Here is a 20,858-nt window from a genome sequence, read left to right on the forward strand (position 1 = left end):
AACATGTTAAAGCAATTCCATGTAATGATAAAACTCTGCCTCCGAGATATTGCATATCACCTTTGCTGCTTTAAAAATTAAATATCTGAAAGGCTTCTCATCAATTAGCAAATTATGATTTCCTCATTTCTACAGTTACAAACAAAACTTAAAAATCATGGGGAATACATGCTTCAAGGTCAGACATTTATATGTCAGGGGAGATCTAGAGGCATAACGTTATCAGAAACCCCGAGGTAGTAAATTCTGAAAACAAATCTCACTCGCTCACAGGCAGTTAAATGGGAGTCTCCAATGCTGGGCTTACCATGCACAGCGCTTTTAAAGTTGTCCAAGGACTTCTAAATTTAAATCAAACATTACTGTAAAGTCTGAGTGCTTCTAAAGGAAATAATAATGTAATATTTTGAAAAGAGTGATATTATTCAGTTGTGAAATAGGGAAGCTATTAGGTTGGTGAGCTGGCACATTCTTTCATGGCATGTTTCCATGTATGGTAAGCCTTTTCTGCAGAAGGAGTGCACAGTAGCCAGGCACAGAGGACAGCATTGTTATAAGGGTTGTCAGGTGCCCTCTTTGTGTTTCATTCTGGAACACCTTTTCTTCGGAATGAGGAGACTGAAATGAAAAGCAGTCAGCTAGCAGTAGTTGAATGTGGTCACATAATGGTGTGTACTTCAAGTTTTGAATATTTTGTGCTAATGTAGATGCATTTTTTGTGGAAGCTGATAATTAGTTATTTTATATTAATAGTTGTCTCTACTAAATTATAGCCATGGAGGCAAGCTATTTCCAGGCAAAAATATGATGTTGCAATAATTATATAATGGTACATCAGGAATGATTTCTGAACAGTAGACATAGTGGTGTGTTTGGTCTGTCTAATTATTGAGACACATGAAGAACCATGGAAACAGGTACTGAAAATTCATATCATGGTAACTAAACTAAACTCCTCCCGAACAGGCCATGAAAGCCCAATGGTACCAACAGGTCACCATGTCATCCTCAGCCCATATGCGTCATTGGATGCGGATATGGAGGGGCATATCATCAGCACACCGCTCTCCTGGCCGTATGTCAGTTTCCGAGACTGGAGCCACTACTTCTCGATCAAGTAGCTCCTCAGTTTGCCTCACAAGAGCTGAGTGCACCCTGTTTGCCAACAGCACTCGGTAGACCGGTTGCTCCCCCATCCAAGTGCTAGCCCAGCCCAACAGTGCTTAACTTCGGTGATCTGACAGGAACCGGTGTTACCACTGCAGCAAGGCCATTGGCATATCGTGATAAAGACTGTAAAGTAAAGTAAGACTACTGTTCAAAATAACTTTGACAAAAGTGCATTTGAATTAATATGGCAACAGTTTAATATCAAAATGTTAGCTTTTTTATTTCAAGTACCTTTTATTTTATTTTCTTATATCCTACCATTTAATGTTATGTTAGTATGGTTCATTTACATACACAAAACTTTGATGGATCACATTTTTGCAGACTGGTTTATTGAAATTAAAGTAAATTTAATTGGAAAGAATGATTAACTTAATTTTCATTTAAAAAGTCATGTAAAGTATTTATTGAGAAAAGTGACTTAACGAAGTTCTTGTGAGTTTCATTCCTACAATGGAAGCTAAAACTTATATTTATTCAAAGATAAACTCATTGATTTATACTAATTTCCAAAATTCACCACTTCAGGACTGGTGACAAGAATTAAAATGTAGAACTTTTCATTTTCAGAGAGAAGTTTCTTAAGGTGAGTTAATCTTGGTTCATGATTCAGTGATGGATACAAGAACTGTGCATTAAATATAAAAATTATATTTAAAGGTAAGAATAGAAAATGAATTCTGATAATGGTAATGTGTTCAAACAGGTGTAAAGGCCTAAACTACGGTACCAATAATTATGGTTATTTTGAAGATGGGAAATTTGTTGAGTTGCCAATGTGCACACATATCCTCCAAAGGAACACAGTAGTTATAAATTGTGAGTCAATACCATCGGTCTGCTTTCTATTGGCACACTAATTTGTGTAACAATTTCTTCACTATTTCAGAATAATTCAAGATAGCAAGTTATAAAAAATCTGTCTGCAGTATGGAACATATTTTCTACATATCATTTCCACACACCTACTGCACCTCCAAATTGTGCAGCAGTATATACTTTCTTCTTCTCTATATGTTTCATGTCCATCAAACTAAGATATTTGCCATTTTAGCATGATTACACTTTCATGATAATTTTTGATACACATTTTCCCTTCTTTTGCAGAAAATAGCAATATCCATTCAGCGATTGGTGCAATTCTTACTTCTGTGTGTGTCTGCAATATTCGTAAATGCCATCGTGACACCATGGTTCCTTCTGATTGCAGTTCCAATATGCATAATTTATTATGTCGTCCAGAGGTTCTACAGATGTTCTTCAAGGTAGGAAACTAAAATTTTATCTTATTTATCATTCAGCTATTTTTGTTTCATCACAACGTAGGATTTACATACATTATTTGTTAGATATAGTTAATACCTTGCTTGTATGGGAAAGGCAAATTTCTTTTGAGCATTTGCAAAAGATAACCAATTACCATAAATCTTGAGCAAGGGATGGAAGCATAAAAAATAAGATCACACACACACACACACACACACACACACACACACACACACACACACACACACACAAAAGAGAGTGGCGAGAGATGCAAGAGGCAAGTTGTAGGGGATAGAATAGGAACAGGAGAGGGTAATGGCAGGCTGTACACAGAAAGGCAACACGATGGGAAAAGTGTGAAGGGAAGATTCAGTAGAGAATTCTAAAGAAACCATAAGGAGGGAGTTGGTGGATTCATAACTGGAGCCAACAATAAATAAGGCTAATGATCTGTGTACAGTTAGAATAAGTGATGGGGGGGATGCAAATGCAGGATGAGAACTTTCAGAGATTCAGTTTAGAAGGATGTGGAACCAACCTCCTGCCTCTGCAATATTGAGACTAATGTTAGTGTGGAAGCCCACAGAAAACAAAACTGTGCGGTACTTGTAGAACAGTTGATATATGGCAAGAGTACTTTTGCCACTGGTGACATTATGAATCTGTGCAATAGGCAGGACACGCCCATGTCTTCCAAAAAGATATTGTTCATGGTGCTATATTTCAAAGCATGACAGAAGATACTTTAAGCCCTCTTTGTTCTTTAGTATCCTGGAGTTTTGCTTCAAGATCTGGTAGTAAAAATGGAAGTTGTAAGCCCTCACAGAGGATATTGTTTAGTTGTTCCATATTATCCTGGAGTATTGTTTCAAGATTTGGTAATAAAAATGGAAGTTGTATGTGTGGATGTAATAGGTCATTCTTATGAAGATGAAGGTACTCTGATCTGCAACACTTAAGGATGTAACATAATATATTAATAACTGAGATGGAAAAAAAATGAAAGTGCGAGAGCATATTGTTGGAGGTTTTCCAGCAGTCCACAGAAAACTTACATCACTTGGCTTAAGGTCTGTTTGACTATAGCACCAAATGGGACTTGCCCTGCAGTAAGAGGCAGTTGAAGGAATGGGAAAAGACAGCGTGTGTCAATCTGCAGTGCTGGTGTTCCTTATTACAACAATGCCTGGAGAAAACATTTGGATGACTTCACATGAGGTAGAATCATTGGTAAACTGGAAGAAGAATGAAGTGTGACCAGTGTAACCCAGGAGTTTGATACTGCTCACAGCATTGTTTCATGTGCATAGGTAGCATTCTGAAATACCACTACTGCCTGAAGGAGAGGAACTGGTTGACAATGGTCAGCTGCAGCAGAAGATGACTTCTACATTGTGCAACAGGCAATAAGGGACCCATATCAAACAGCATGTGCAATTGCAAACACATTTAACAGAATGGCAAGGCACACAATCTCATGCATGGTAACTACTTGGGTGTGGTCTCCTTGTGTGATGACCAGTATGTTGTGTTCCATTGACACCTACACATCATTGGCACTGTTTGTGGTGGTGCTGAGAGCATAGGGATTGAATAAACAAAGAGTGTATGAGAACAGGTACAGTCTGAGTAGTGTCTCTGGATGAGACATGAGAAGACATAATGTACCCAAGAACACTGTTAAACATAATCGTTTTGGTAGTCTAGGTGTTATGGTGTTGGGAAGCATAATGTTGCATGAGCATATTACCCAGGAGATTGTTTTTGTTGTCTATGTGTTATGGGGGTGGGAGACATAATATTGCATGGGTATACTGACCTCCAAATCTTTGAATTTGCCAATCAACATTGTAGTGTCACCGTACTCTTTCTTCGTGTGTATATTTTCAGGGAAACATTCAGCTGTGACTTCATTTTTGTGGATGACAATGTGTGACCACACTGAACTGCCAATTCCCTCAACTTAAAACCCATTGAGCACATGTGGGATGTGTTGTGGAGACATACTGCAGCATGTCCACATGCACCAAAGACTGTCCAGCAGTTGTCAGCCATACTGGTAGAGGAATGGAATGCCCTAACACAAATACTCCTTACCAACCTTGTCAACAGCATGGGAGCCACACTGCAGAGCATGCATTGCCATCCATGGTGACCACACACCCCATTAAGAACCAAGTCTTGCATTTTGTAATGTCCAGGGTACTATCATAAATCGTGGTGACTTCAGTGTAATTATTGTCTTTGAGTAAAAGTAATTTCTGTTTGTATCATTGCATATTTCACTCAGTTACCTTCTATACTATGCTGTACAGTTCTTTTTATGTATGGTCCAAGTTTCATCAAGCTGTGTTACATATTGATGTGAAAGTTATCTTCATCCTTTAGTTTTGCACGAACCTAGTAGTAATGTGGTAGGAACTGCAAAAAGGCTTTGGAGGAGGTGAAAAATAGCTTTAAAATGGAAAAGGAGGATGTGGAAAATGGGTTGAAGGTGGTTGCCAGTAAAAATGGAAACTGTTACCCCCCCCCCCCCCCCCCCCCACATGGCAGCTGTGGATCGCTACACTGCAGCAAAATTTGTACTTGGAGATACTAGAAGGTTAAGGTTGTGAAACAGCAGTACTCTATATACATGTGCAAATCTACAAACTTTTAGTGTGTAGAAATGACATAGATTTTTCATATATCCATAGCATGTCATAATTCACATTGTATTTTACTGGAATTTCCTCAACAATGATCTAAGAATGACCATAGAATTGTGCTGACTACACAGCATCAGTAGCCCATTTGACAACTGATTGGTCTTCCACTACAGTGCTTGTCACTGTGTTTTAGTTCTTCATTTTAAAATCTTCCCATCGATTTCCACTTCCTTCCTTGACACAAATTTATTCTTTATTCTCCTGTGTAAATCAGCTAGAGTAACAGTTTTTGGTCACAACAAGAAACACTTTATTCTTCTTCTGTGGTGAACAGTAGCCACGTATCAACCATATTAGACAACCTGTTGAACAAAGACATTTAGCATTGTAATTGTGATTGATAAAGGGATTTGTTGTCAAAAACATACCTTTGGTTGGCATACTTTTCTCTGCTCTTTTACACAATGAGATGCAATATAATTTACAGTAATTTCTGTATTGTTATTATTTTAATTTTCTCATAACTTAAATTTTATATGAATTTATATAAGTACTTCTCTTACAGAAATCTTAAACTGTAACTTCTTGTTAGTGACTAGTTCCTATTTAGAATACATGTACACTTAACTGTAAGCGTAAGTGAATGGCAGTCAACATAAATACTTTTATTTATTTATTTGTATATTTGAACTGTATTGCAGAGAACTGCAGAGACTAGACAGTATCACACGATCACCTATATTTTCACATTTCTCAGAGACATTAGGTGGTTTGACAACTATCAGAGCATTTAATCACCAGCAGCGTTTTGCAGATTTGTTGTTTAAAAGAATGGATTGTCATACAAACGTCTTCCTCATTATGAATGCTGGAAACAGGTGGCTAGGAATTGCCTTAGTAAGTAATTTTTTATCATTTGCCTAAATTTAAATCTTAATGTGTATACAAATGCTTTTTGTGTTTTTATATTTATCTGGATTTGCACTGTACGCCCATGCCATTTTGTTGCATAAAGGAAACTGTTTTCTACAGTGTATTAGGAATAATGTAAATGTGCTATTTAGTATGGCTTCATTGTGTTTGGCTAAAAAAGAAAAGATAATGTGGAATCATGAAGGAATTATCTGAATGGGACACAAGTGGGATTGGTAGATGTGATGTACATGTGCAGACAAACAAATCATAACAATTTCAGAAAAACTGAATGATTTATTCAAGAGAAAGAGCTTCACAAATTGAAAGTGTTTGGAGCATTATGGACAGGGCCCTCCAGACTACATGGGATTTGAATGATTTTACACACCAATTGGACAGAATTTGGCACAATGTCCCTCAGAAGGACCTCCAACATCTCCATAAATCAATACCAAACTGAATAACTGTTTGTATAAGTGCCACAGGTGAACCAATCTGTTATTGACTTTCCCAATTTGTGAAGCTCTTTTTTGTTGGATAAATCATCCAATTTTTCTGAAATTGCAATTGTTTGTTTGTTTGTTAGTTTGTACATATATGTCACATCTACTGATTTCTGTCCTATTTGGATAGTTCATCCATGGCGAGTCCCTCACTTTTTCCCTTAGAGGGTATAATGACTTCACACAGCCCTCATTGCAGTAATTTTGTGCATCTGATTATTTTATTCTCACCACGTGCCTGCCACTGAGTGGCAGACAGGGACATTTGAAAGTTGACTGTTGGATCTTAGTAAGCTATCAGATAAAGTTCATCATCAGCATCAGATCTAGAAACTCACATATTCATGGCTCACAGTTATCTTCAATCACTGAGGTCCAGCTTTGCTGAACAATGATCTCAGCTGGATTTGGTAGAGAGGCTACAGAAGGGGCATGAGTTGAGAATGGGGAAGATAGCTGGGTAGGTGTGGGGAAAGGTGTAGAAGTGCTGTCTGTGTAAATGTGCAGGGACATGATGGCAAGTATCAGCATCAGGGTCACGAGGATATGCTTGGGGGAGGAGGAGGTGAGGAGCAGAGGAGAAAGCACCAAGCAGATGCACTTTCAGTGGATAGTTGGTCTTTGTAAGGCTCAAATGGCAGCAGGGAAGGGATTGAGGCAGGTGGAAGACAGCAACCAGTACAGACTGAGGACACATGGATTATGGGAACAAAGCATACATTGCATGGGGAGTTCTCACTTGCACAATTCAGAAAAAAATGGTGTTGATGTGAATAATCCACATGGGGCATAGGCTGTGAAGCAGTTGTTGAAGTCAAGCCCGGTATGGGCAGACATTACCTGGCTGAGAGACTCCACCATCTGTCAGAACCATCCACCTACATGCCCTGCCACATTGACCACATTCCAGAAATCCAGTGTTGTTTCTAGTCTCTCATCGGATCCCTATATCCATCTCTGAACTCATTCTCTAAGTCTGTCTGCTTGCTCACTCTTACCCCTCCTCTTCTACAAGCTTCCCAAAATACATAAGCCCAATCACACGGGATATTCCATAGTGGCTGGATACTGTGCCTCCACAGAGAGAATTTCTGCCCTTGTGAACAAACACCTTCAGCCCATTACCTGTAGCCCATTACCCATTATGCCACACTGCTCATCACTGTTGATGTCACATTCCTGTACACCAACATCCCCAATCCTTATGGCTTTTCCAGCATTGAAAACTATCTTTCATAATGCCTGACTGATTCCCAACATACAACCTTCTTCTTGGTCACTATGACCATCTACATCCTCATCCACAATTGCTTCTCCCTTTGAAGGCATCACCCACGAACAAATCTATCTTACAGACAGGGCCACTGACAGAGAACCATTGTGTCCCAACTCATTTAGAAAAATCCTTCACAGCCACCCAGAACCCAAAGCTCTCCCAGTTCAGATCCATTTATAACAACTTCATGATATGGACTGAGGGTGAGTGCATCCTATCCATATTCCTCCAGAACTTCAACACCTTCTCCTCCATTTACTTCACCTAGTCATACTCAGCACAAGAATCCACCTCAGGAGCGGTTCCATCAGTACCTACTCCCACATCAAGCCTCCATTGCAATAGCTGCCAGCTATTCCACACCATACAGCTCAGCTACCCATGGTTAGTGCATCTACAGTGACAGCCAGTTCTCCTCCAAATAAGCTGTGGGTCTCACTGAGGCTTTCATACGCTGAAATTACTCTCTCCACTTTGACCAGAAACAAATATCTGTGCCTTGTCTCCTCAGTCACCAACGATCACCCACATACCCACTGACCAGCCACTAAGGCGTGCCCTCCATGTGACTCAGCACCACACAGGCCTGGAGCAACTCAATCACATTCTCAAACAGGATTTTGATTACCTCTAATCATATACTGAGATGTGAAATATTCTCCCCACACCTTCTACAGTGATATTCTAACACACATCAAATCTGCACAATATCCTTGTCTGTCTCTATTCCACCCCTGCTCCCAACCATTTGCCCCATGGCTCATTCTCTGTAAAAGTGCTAGGCACAAGATCTGTCTCACAAAACCTCCTACTATCTACTACAGTTTTTTCATAGGCATTTTCCACCCAATTGTAGCAGCCCCAACTGTTTTTGATGATTTTATGGAAGCCTAGTTGTAAAGTATTGCAAAAGATAAAGGCACTTGTCAGGCACAGTACGATAGTGTGCCATTTGTAGCAATAGGGATATTCCAGGATGGCCAGTGTGGGCACAGCATTCCTGGCAATGCAATGCAAAGCTGTTGTCTTTACAGGCCAAACCAGGCAATTATTATTTCTTTAGGCTGTGAAATTGTTTTCCTATGTGTGACCCGAAGTAGTACAACATCATAACAACTGAGTTTATACACAACTCACCAATTTAAGTTAAAGGATGGGCAGTCCAAAACAGCCTATTAGTATGAAAGGGTGACATTGGGTGAAGAGGAGACATGGACCAGCCAGTGCACTGCATCAATTTAGGGGCTTCACCATTGTGAGCCATGTCCTGGTTTTGATTTGTACTGTATCACTGAGTGAGCCTCTTCCTGGCCAACTGCAGCAGCAGCGCAGCAGCAGCAGACAGCTGCCCAGGGAGGCAGTGGGTTGACTCCAGGCAAGTGCCACTGCCCACCTGACTTCACTGCAGATGTTGTGGTGCGTCATGCTGCCATTCATTGGGGTGGAACTTCCCTTTGTGAGGCTGGCTTCCCCTAGCAGCATTCTGGCCATCCATAGAACCGCTGATGCCACCAGTCTGCCACACAGCCTGCCATATTGGGTCGCATGTTGCTAAGCTAGGGACTGGTATCAGCAACCCTGGAAGCAAGTCACAGTGGCAAGCCTTGTGGATTTTGTCAACACACTGCACACAGCGACTGACTATGTGCCAAGAGGGCACACGACTGCCGCACTGAGGCATCCACATGTAGCTACATGATTCATAATAAAGAACTAGTCTTATGCTAGTGTTTCACCAAAGCCACCACCTGCCAGCATCATTGCCTAAACCCCTGCTGCCAACCATCCTCTCACAAAAAGTAGCCTAACACCCTTGGATCTACATCAGTCCACAAAACAAAATTAAAAAATTACAGTATTTATGAAATGTAACATTTATGTAGTTTGTATTGCTCTTGGGTGTCCAGTTGCGTGCAATCATTTATGCCACACAATATTTTGACAGCATACTTTCCCATCATCATCATCTTCTTCTTCTTCTTCTTCTTCTTCTTCTTCATCACCATCATGTGAGACGGTAGAATGAGTGTCTTCACTACATTGTGCCTCTTTTATGCTATTACCCCTTGTAATGTAATTAACTGTCAGAGATAAACTTTACCTCATGCGAAAAGTACGATGCCCACAGTAGAGAGTTAAGGTAACTTCATTATGTTGCCATACAATGTGTTTAATTTATTTATTTATGAATATTTTCTTTTATGATAAATAATGGATTTGTTTGAGATGATAAATGTTGTATATTTATATGTATTTATTTATATGTGTCTTTGGAGTGTATTAAGGTCAGAAGACCAAAGAATCTGGAATGCAGGAATGTCTGCAACTTCCGGGCACATGTTGGCTTGCCCGCCACTTCTTTGTCGATATTGGGGGGAGATGGACGTGTTTACGTGACCAGTACAGTGTAATGCATTTTTAGGGTATCAATGTTCGAAGTGAAAATATTGTAGTTACTAAATAAAAAGTACGAATAAATATTATTTTTAGCCGAAAGTAATTCGAATCCGGTAGTGTTTATTTCAAACAAGAAGAAAACCCAGGCCATGCTTGTTAGAGTAATGTTTTGCAGACAAAACCCCTAGACAAATGAGATCTGCAGTGTGTAATCTTTCAGCAGCTACTAATAAATAAGCCTTGCTGAAATTGTGCTGGAACTACTCGTATTATTATCAATTACAAACACGTGGTGCGAATGTGGTCCTACCACAATATACCGCGTAAGATTCCACTTCATTCAGTTATCAAGAAACGAGATAGGTAACAACCAGTACACCCTCCAAACTCGTTCTTTCAATACTCAGTGGCTACCATGTCAGAATGAGTGGTGGTGGTGGTGGTGGTGGTGGTGGTGGTGGTGGCGGTGGTGGTAGTGGCGGTGGTGGTGGTGATGATGTTGATGTTGGGGGGGGGGGGGGGTGACCCATCACCAAATGCTGGCCATGAACTCCAGTCCCTCTGTGATTCTGCCACTCCCATCAGGCATGGAAGTAGCTGAGTGTTTAGTTATACACTTCACTGAGAGTGAAGCCACTGTTGCTACTGATCAGGCCATCAGCCATCTGTATTGCAGTAGCCTCCTATAGAACACAGTCCGAAATAGACAAAGTCTGTCTTAGCACTTCCGTTTGTCTGTATTTTGTTGAGCACAACGTAGCTATGCAGTGATCTGCAATCACAGAATTTTTTGGTTGCATGAGTTTGATGTGTCCCCAGTGTTGCCTGCACCTTTGTTTCATTGTCCCCAAGGTCTGCCTGATGTATGCCTTACCAGATTTGTACAAAATACAATGGACACCTAGCTTATGGAGCTAGCTCATTGTTCATAGTACCTAATAGTGCACTTTGTTTCAGAGATGGGTGAAAAATGTATTTACTATTATGTCAAGCCAAGGTTCAGTTGATTCTTTGTGATACTTTGCCAGCACACGGCAGATATGCCACTGTACTACTACGGATCAATTGGAATGAAAGTAAGTGTAATCTAATCTAATCCTCCAAGTTGTATTTGCTGGGTCTGTGCCTTCCGCATGAAAGCACATTGGATTTGTCACCAGCCATTTCTAATTTTCTTGAATACATTCTCAATGTGGTTGAGGCCCCTTAATAGGCTCCTTTCATCTCATATTGGATGGACTCTGGGGACCAGTGAATGTATCGCACCCTCATGCTGTTACAAATGATTGCAGCTGGAGGTATGGAGATACAAATCAGTGTGGGTGGCTTTCTTGTACACACTGTGTTCTAGAGTGCCATTCACTTTGCATTTTTGCATTGATTAGGATATCCAAAACAGGAGTCCACCAATCTCTTCCACCTCCATAGAGAACTTGATGCTGAGATGCAGACAATTCAGATGTTGGAAAAACTCCTGAAGCCTTTCACTTCCATTGACAACACCACAAATGTGTCATTAAAATATTTAAAACATATTAAGGGGTGCAGCTTTATCCAGAGCTTTTCCTTCAAAGTCCTCCATGTATAAGTTGGCCATAACTGGTGAGAGTGGCATGGCAACACATCCCACTTTTTTTATAACACATTTGTGGTGTGGCAACATGGGAGTGAAAGGCTTCAGGAGTTTCTCCAACATCTGAACACTGCACCACAGCATCAAATTCACTATGGAGGTGGAAGAGAATGGTAGTCTCTCATTTTTGGACATGCTTGGCAAACACAAAGTGGAAAACTCTAGGGAACACAGTGTGTGAAGGAAAAGCACCCACACCGATTTATACCTCCATGCTTCCATTTGCCATCATCCTTCACATCATGTGGGTGTGCTGGCTCAGCCACCTTAATGATGTATTCAAGAAGAAAAGATGGCAGGAGACATATCCAATATGCTTTAAGGAAGAAGATACGGTCCCAACTAATAGAACGTGATGAGTAGGACATGAAACTGGCATATCTGCCATATGATGACAAAGTATCAAACAAAATTGTCTGAACCTTGTCTCAATGTAACACTAAATGTGTTTTTAGTCCACCTCCAAAAACACATGCACAATAAAGGATAATGTAATTCACAGCCATTACAAAACTGACATAAATTGTAATAATTTGTTAGATTAATTACAACTAAATATTTTGTAAACATTGAGCTGATAAAAATCTAGTAGTTGCATGAATATACTAATCTCCTGGTTAACTAAAAATTAAAACTAAGCCTATACTGTACAATCTGATTAAGCCATAGTCACTTACAAATATTTTCTAAGTGTAGGCACATTAATATTTCAATAGCTGCACATGCTTTAAAATTAAACTTCTGTAATTATAAAATGGTAAACAACAGTGTATAAACTGTTGCTTAGCTAATTTGAGCAGCACTTCAACAAAAAAAAAAATGTTCATTATAGTACAACAATCACTATATAGGCATCTCTTTCAACAATTAAAAATATTTATACGTGCTAAGTTCAGACTTTAAAGCAAATAAAAGAATACATTGCATAGAGAAGTAGTTGTAATAAATTGCTATTGTATGCTACAGTAAATACTAACTATAATTGATTATATGCAATAATAATGCCACCATGTGATTGGAATGGATTATTTAAAAGTTTGTACACAACACGCACCTACAGTTACCCTCAAAGCCAATACAAATTGAAGGAAAACAGATCAACTGATCATCTGCTCTACTATGAGGTGGTATGGAGAACTTTTTTCTGAATATGAATTAATTTTTTTGGATGCAAGATTGATAGAGCAGTTTCACTCAATTCATCAAAAAATTTACTGAAAATGTGGCATTAATGAAAGGATGTTGGGATATACAGGGACTCATTCTTCTGGATTTGAAGAAAGAGATACTACATTAATCTTAACACACAAAGTTACAACTTCAAGGAAACTTGCAGCTTACCAGTGATGACCTAATATCACCCATTTTTTTGCTTCAGACTGAAAAGGGCAGTTCTTTAGTGACATCATTTTCAGAATGGTGAGGTACTGAAAGATGTTGTGCAGAAGTAGCTGAAGAACCTTCTATGCCTCACAATAATCAGAGCAAATGTTGTCGAAAGCCTCCAACACAAAACAGCATTCAGACAGGCAATGTTGACATTGTGGGAGCTGGGGAAGGAGACTATTCAGCTCTCTCAACAGGAATGACTTGAAATGGTGGTTCTCCTTGTCCTCCTAAACATTGGCACTGGGCACTGACACACACGTCCTAATATGTTCAAAACTAAAATTAAGACGGCCTTCATGTAGTACTACAAATTAACCTATTTCTTATAAGGCTTCTGTATGATTGTCTTAAACTGGGAAGGGTACCGGATGTATGCAAAATTTCCATATTAGTAGTAATTTTAAAAATTTGTAAGATATTGCCATGCTGATTGTATGTCATTTAGGCTAATCTGCTTTATCAACACACTTGCTAAAGCACGGGAGAATCTCTTGTGTGTCTAAATTTCAGGAGCATATGCAATGCCTAGGCATTAGGCAGTGTCAGCTTAGATTTAGAAAAAGGCATTTGATTGATGGTAATCAGGCACTCCAAGGGGTCAACAACACAATTCATAAATATGGAATTGCAGGTGAATTTATCAATGTCTGGAGGCCTAAGACACCTCATGATTTTCATCAAGTTCCACTCTAGTTTCTGAGATTACTGTTACGGCACAGGTTGAATGGCTTGCATGTAGCTACATGTTAATCAAGTGTGTTGATAAGAAATGTCCTCAGATCTTGATCTGTGGATCGATCTTGTGGAGCATTTGCGTAGACCTCAAAGATGACAATGGGTTCATGGACAGCATAGTTGTTGCCTCACCCCATCAGAAAGGGTTGGTATACTAAGGGAATTAGGTGGAATAACAATAGCTATGTAGGAGCAACTGAAAACTTCATCTGATCATGTAGCACAACAAGTTAACCAATGAGCAAAAACTGTGCCAGTAGAACCAATTATTCAAGCAGAAGTAAAAGATAAAACTGCAAAAAACTGAACAAGAATACAAAAATGGCCCTGCATATGAGGTTTTTTTTTTTTTTTGGGGGGGGGGGGGGTAGATAAAGTCAAGGTAGCTATAAAATCAATAACAATAAGAAAAGTAGCTGGGATTGATGGGATTATCCCTGAATTTATAAAATACCTGGAGGAAGAAATGATTAAAAAAAAAGATTAACAGATGTTTACTCAAATATACTACATTCAAGGAATGTTCGAAACCACTTAAAAATTTCCAACATTTTAGCAATCTTGAAAACAGGAAAAGCTCCTGATAACCAAGCTATCTTCCATCCAGTAGCCCTTTTACTCATATGTTATAGATTACTAGAGCACATTCTGTACAAGAGAACAGAAGCAGTTGGCTACACTAATTTTCCACCCTGTTAGGCCAGTTTCAGAAGGAACAGAAGCTACTGTGAGAAGATGCCAGCATCAACCACACTCATAGAGGGAGACTTCCAGAAAGCTCTAAAATCTCTGTCACACTTGTGTACCTGTCTGTAGGGTATGACACAGTTTGCCTTGAAGGCTTTATCCTAAAACTAAAACAGTGCATACCTAGCACATTACTTACAAATATGATTAAAGGCATATTAATTAAGTGATCATTCATAGTCACAGTTGGATCCTCCACTAGCAAGTCTACAAAATCAAAAATGGACTTTCCCAAGGACTGGTGCTCAGACCACTGCCATTCAATATTTATATCAGCAAGAAACCATCTACCACATATCAGAAATTCATGTACGCAGACACTCTAGTCTTTACAACTCAAACTAAATTACTTGAAACAAGACCTGAATATTTTCTATAACTATTATAAGAAGTTAAGGTTTTTCCCTAACCCCTACAAAACTGAGGTATTAGGACTTCATTTAAATAACCATCTAGATGTCGAAACAACTAAATGTCACATTCAATGGGAAGAGAGTATGTACAACTTTCATCCTAAATACCTTAGTGTTCTACATCTGCACTCTGCAAACCACCATGAGGTACATGACAGAGGGTACATCCCATTGTACCAATTATTATGCAGGGAGAATGATTGTTTGAATGCCTCTGTGTGTGCAGTAATTATTCTAACCTTATCCTCATGATACGTCTATGAGTGATACATAGGGGGTTGTAGTAAGTATATCCCTATAGCAATCATTTGAAGCTGATTCTTGAAATTTTGTAAATAGACTTTCTCAGAATAGTTTATGTCTGTCTTCAAGAGCCTGGCATTTCAGTTCCTTCATTGTCTCTGCGACACTTTCCCCTGGATTGAAAAAAACTTGTGACCATTCATGCTGCCCTTCTCTGTATACATTCAATATCCCCTGTTAGTCCTGTCTGGCATGGGTCCCACACACTTAAGCAATAGTCTACGCTGGGTTACATGAGTTATTTGTAAGCAATCTCTGTAGTAGATTTATTGCACTTCCCCAGCATCTTACCAATAAACCGAAGTCTGCCACATATGATCATTCCATTTCATATCCCTACAAAGTGTTACACCCAGGTATGTATATAAGTTGGTCAGTTCCAACAGTCATTCATTGATATTATAGTAATAGGTAATTAGGTTTCTTTGTTTCGTGAAATCAACAGTTTTACATTTCTGAACATTTAGAGCAAGTTGCCAATCTCTGCACTATGTTGAAATCTTACCAAGATCTGACAAAATATTTATGCAACTTCTGTCAGATAGTACTTCATTATAGATAACTGCATCATCTGCAAAAAGTCAGATTTTACTATTAATATTGTCTGCAAGGTCATTAATGTACAACATGAATGACAAGGGTCCCAACACACTTCCCTGGGGCACAGCTGAAGTTACATTTACATCTGTCACTGACTCTCCATCTAAGATAATATGTTGTGTCCTCCCTACCAAAAAGTCCTCAATCCAATCACAAATTTCACTTGATACCCCATATGATCATACTTTTGACAACAAGCGTAGGTGCGGTAAGGAGTCAAACACTTTTTGGAAATCAAGAAACACTGCATCTACCTGATTTCCTTGATCTAAAGCTTTCAGTATGTCTTGTGAGAAAGGTGTAAGTTGGGTTTCACATGATTGATGTTTTCGAAAACCATGGTGGTTGGCATTGAGGAAGTTATTCTGTTCAAGATACCTCATTATGTTTCAGCTCAAAATATGTTATAAGATTCTACAATAAGTCAGTGTCAAGGTTATTGGACAGTAGTTTTATGGATCATTTCTGCTAGCCTTCTTATAAACAGGTGAGACCTGTGTCTTTTTCCAAGAACTGGGCATGGTTTTTTGTTCAAGAGATCTATGATAGATTATAGTGAGAAGAGGGGGCTAACTCAGCCACAAATTCAGTATAGAATCTGACAGGGATTCCATTGGGGCCTGGAGCTTTGTTCAGTTTTAACAATTTCAGCTGTTTCTGAACACCACTGACACTAATACTTATTTCATTCATCTTTTCAGTTGTACAAGGATAAAATTGGGGCAGTTCTCCTAGATTTTCCTTTGTAAAGGAACATTTGAAAATGGAGTCAAGCATTTGAGTTTTTGCTTTGTTACCATCAATTTCAGTTCCAGTCTCATTTGCTAGGGACTGGACACTAAATTTGGTGCCACTAACAGCCTTTACATGCGACCAAAATTTCTTTGGGTTTTGTGGAAGATCATTTGACAATATTATGCAATGGTAGTCATTGAAGGAATCATGCGTTGCTCTTTTGATAGCCAATTGTGTTTCAATCAGCAGCTCTCTGTCTATAGCCCTACACTTTGTTTTACATCTGTTGTCAGCAATCTCTTTAGAAGTTTCTTTATAGTGATTGTATTCCATAGAGGTTGCCTTCCATTGTGAACTGTACTACTGGGTACATATCTATCCAGTGCATGCTCAACTATTCTTTAAACTTAAGCCAGAGATCCTCTTCATGCTCCTGACCTGTGCTGAAAGTTTCAAGTTCCTCGTTGAGATAAGACATTACTAGTTTTTTATCTAGTTTACTGAACATATCTATCTTTCTGATTGTTTTAATTGTCCTTTTTACTTTGGTAATCATTGTTGCCACAGCCATGTTGTAGTCACTGATACCAGTTTCAATGTGGACATCAAAGAAGTTAGGTCTATTTGTTGCCATTAGATCCAATATATTTCCATCATGAGTGTGGTCCCTAGCTATCTGTTCTAGATAGTTCTCAAAAGAGAAGGCACTTATAAAGTTTCAAAAGATATCTTATTACACCTACGACTAACAAAATTGTAATTTTCCCAATTAATTATTGCTGATTAAAGTCTCCAATGATGATTACAATATGATTGGGAAACTTACATACAGGTGTACTGAGGTTTTCCCTGAAGTTTTTGATTAGATCAGGAGATGAGTCTGGTGAGAAATAGAAGGATCCAGTTATCATTTTATGTCCACCCCTGATACTGACTTGCCCTAATGATCTGATTTGATTTGATTTTTATTGTTGTAGAGACCTCAGAGATTATCTGAGGCATTACGAAAGTCAATATTACACAGTATAAATGTTTCACAAATAATTACAAAAACTAGAAAAATATTACACAATATAAATATTACACAAATAATTATAGTACCTTCACACACATATACAAAACAGAGAAACTTCTGGTACAAATTGATATTGCATAGTAAATTTAGCCAATTAAAGACTTACTCAGATATAGAAGCATATACAAAGTGATCACATAAAGTGTAGTCATACGATATTATTTGCCTCTCTTAAAAATTCATCTGTTTCATAAATGCTGAGCTCAAGAAGAAATTCTTTACTTTCTTCTTCTTCTTCTTCTTCTTCTGCCATTAAAAAATTTTATGGACTTGTATAGGAAGAACTTTTGTGTATGTTTATAGTTACAATGGAAAGAAACTATGTCCTGCTTGTTTCTTGTTTTATAATTATGTCACATGTCATACTGTTGATAACTGGAATAGTTTTCCTTAATATGCATTACACACTGTAGTATAGATATTGATGGTAGGGTCATAATCTGTAATTTTTAAAAGCTTGGTCTACAGGGAGCTCTGGGTGCCAAGTTACATAAGTCTTATTGCCTACTTTTGTAGTTTGAAGACATTAGCTGCCTTGCTTTGAGGTACCCACAGTATTGTGCCAAAGGAAATGTGACTGTGTGTTAAGGGGATACGGAATCACCTATCCCCGCAATGTTAATATATGCCTACTATAGGGAACATTTTCTCACAAACTACTGGAGACAGAGAGGTAAAAATTTTACTGTATGTGCATTCATATGTTACAACAATACTGAAACAACAGTTTATTGTCAAAGTATTTTCTTACAGAGATATTGTACATTTATTTTTAAGTAAATTTTTTCCATCGCTTTTTACTAGACTATCACCCCTAAGTCTTTTGTAAATCAAGTAATTAAAAAATAGTTGTTTCAGTATGTAATAGGGACCTATGTCACTACGTCATAAAAATTTCAGACTTCTAGGTTGACCAGTACCTGAGATAATGTTCCTAGATGAAGTAAAAAGTAAACTTACGGGAAACGGAGAAAGAAGATTAAAACATTCCTGATCCGTAGCTAATACCCCCTTCACAGTCTTCATAATCATCTTCAAGTCTTCTTTTGGCACCCCTCTGCTCCTGTCTTGCTTTTTTCACTAATGTCTTGATTATATTATCAGCATGCCTTAGTCTGTGCTGATCTAAAAAGAACATAGCACGTACCGTACGGGAACCAACACACATACCCAACTTTTGAAGGACCTGGCATTTAGTTATATTTCCAAGATTGAAGGTTGCCACAGCATCATACACACCAAAATGTAGTGTATTAATTCCGACAAACACTGTTTTTGGGAGACGATGCCATATCACACTATTCAAGCACTCGTTGGGGTTCTGCGTTTTTCCGTGAAGACATTTCATCAGAAGACTTCTGTCAGCCAGATCTCTGAAAATGGGCTTTATTTCTGCCATGATGGCTGATGGTAGACTGTGGTGGTGAATGTATTTCTCTCCTGTCGTTAGTCCCCTATTGTATTTACACCAGCTGTTTTCACCTTTGGGGCACAAACCATGTTGTGGATGCTCATCCGTGGATGCGGTGTGGAAATATAAAGCCCATATAGCTCTCCTCATTTCTTCAAGATTGCCTGTATTTTGCCTGATTGCAAGGCCATAGCAGTTCTGAATGTGGTCTATTATGGAATCAGTCAATCTTCCGCTGCCATCCAAGGTTTTCCCATCATCTAGTTTTTTCCCTTTCATAACTGATTTTAACCTTCTCAGCCTGGCACCCATTCTCTTCTGCACATGTCCTATACATTCAAGTTTGCTTATATTTACACTGTTCCCATATGGTTTGCTTTCCAAAACTTCTTTGAATGCTTTAGAGTCACCATCTCCCAGATATTTGACATAGCGAACATTATACCACTGTGAAGAGCGATGAAAAATTTTCTTCACCCCAGCAACCTCCATGCCACCACTACTACCATAATAATTAGCAATACAGTCATCACTGTGTTCATTTTTCAGCCTGCCTGTGCACCTACAGTATTTAGACATTATTGCAACATCAATAACCTTGCCAGTATCAACACTAGTTGCTGTTACAACACCATTGTTGGAGGTGTGGCCCCTTTTCTGCCACGTGCCATCAAACGCCACTGTGAGGTCACGACTGCCGTCATTTTCTTCCACTGCTTCTTCCACAGCAACCTGCATTGACTTCTGTGCTACATCTTCAACTGCAGATCCTAGTACATAATTGTAAGCTTCAAACTTTGAAGGTGCACTTGGAAGATTTAGAACACCACATAGCATATCACCAGCTGCTTTGCCCTTACCAATTGCTCGCAATCCATAAACTAACCTAATATTTACACTATAAAGTTCAGTTTTCTTGTATCCATTATTTACAGTTACTGAAACCGAACTTGGAAACTTACAGCTGTATTTACAAACACTGCATATTAAATTAAACTGGGCAGCCAGGCCAACATGGGATTCTACTTTCAGAGAAACGTTTCCATGACATTTTTTGCAGCACAAACTGTTTTCAAGAGCTTCACACAATATATTCGTATCAATGAGTTCAAAAACTTCATTCCCTCTATCAAGTAAATTATATTTCTCTTCCAAATCTCTTAGTTTTTTATGAGAAGCACTGTTTTCATTTGGTGTAAGTTCGTTCGGCAAATCAGTAATAAGTGGATTCACATTTTCCAACAGTGATGATGATGAACTGCTTTGCTTTGCTAATGAATCATTATTTCTTTTCTTTTGCCAGTTCACACGCTTTTTAAATACTTTTGCTTTAGCTCTAGGCATTTTCACTGCGAAAAATGAAGCACTAAATACGAAATAACTCAACAACAACTACTTTCTTATATCACACTGTTTACAAAACAGTCCCGCCACAAAGTCAAAGAGTAACTTGAGGAAACCAGAGAGAAACATTTTCGGGCAACTAGTGTATAAATAGTCGCTGGAAACCGGGATATTTGAATTCATGTCACTTTAAAGGTACTGCCAAAAAGTTCATGGTCAGCCACGAGAGACGTGTATAACTAAAGCGCAATACCCGATCTCACAAATATATAAAAATAAAATAGTTATAATTGTAGTA

General features: G+C 38.7%; 1 protein-coding gene and 1 pseudogene across 1 annotated transcript in view; one reads left to right on the forward strand and one right to left on the reverse strand.

The window, feature by feature from the left end:
- Positions 1-20,858, forward strand: part of LOC126259407 (ATP-binding cassette sub-family C member Sur) — a 377,896-nt gene that overhangs the window by 292,839 nt on the left and 64,199 nt on the right. The window contains exons 20-21 of the mRNA XM_049956187.1: positions 2,278-2,435; positions 5,786-5,981. Coding sequence (XP_049812144.1) covers positions 2,278-2,435; positions 5,786-5,981 — 354 coding nt within the window. The remainder of the gene's footprint in view (positions 1-2,277; positions 2,436-5,785; positions 5,982-20,858) is intronic.
- Positions 1,161-1,278, reverse strand: LOC126203678 (5S ribosomal RNA; annotated as a pseudogene).

This window comes from Schistocerca nitens, chromosome 1 (genome assembly GCF_023898315.1).
Source record: "Schistocerca nitens isolate TAMUIC-IGC-003100 chromosome 1, iqSchNite1.1, whole genome shotgun sequence".
Lineage (NCBI taxonomy): Eukaryota > Metazoa > Arthropoda > Insecta > Orthoptera > Acrididae > Schistocerca > Schistocerca nitens.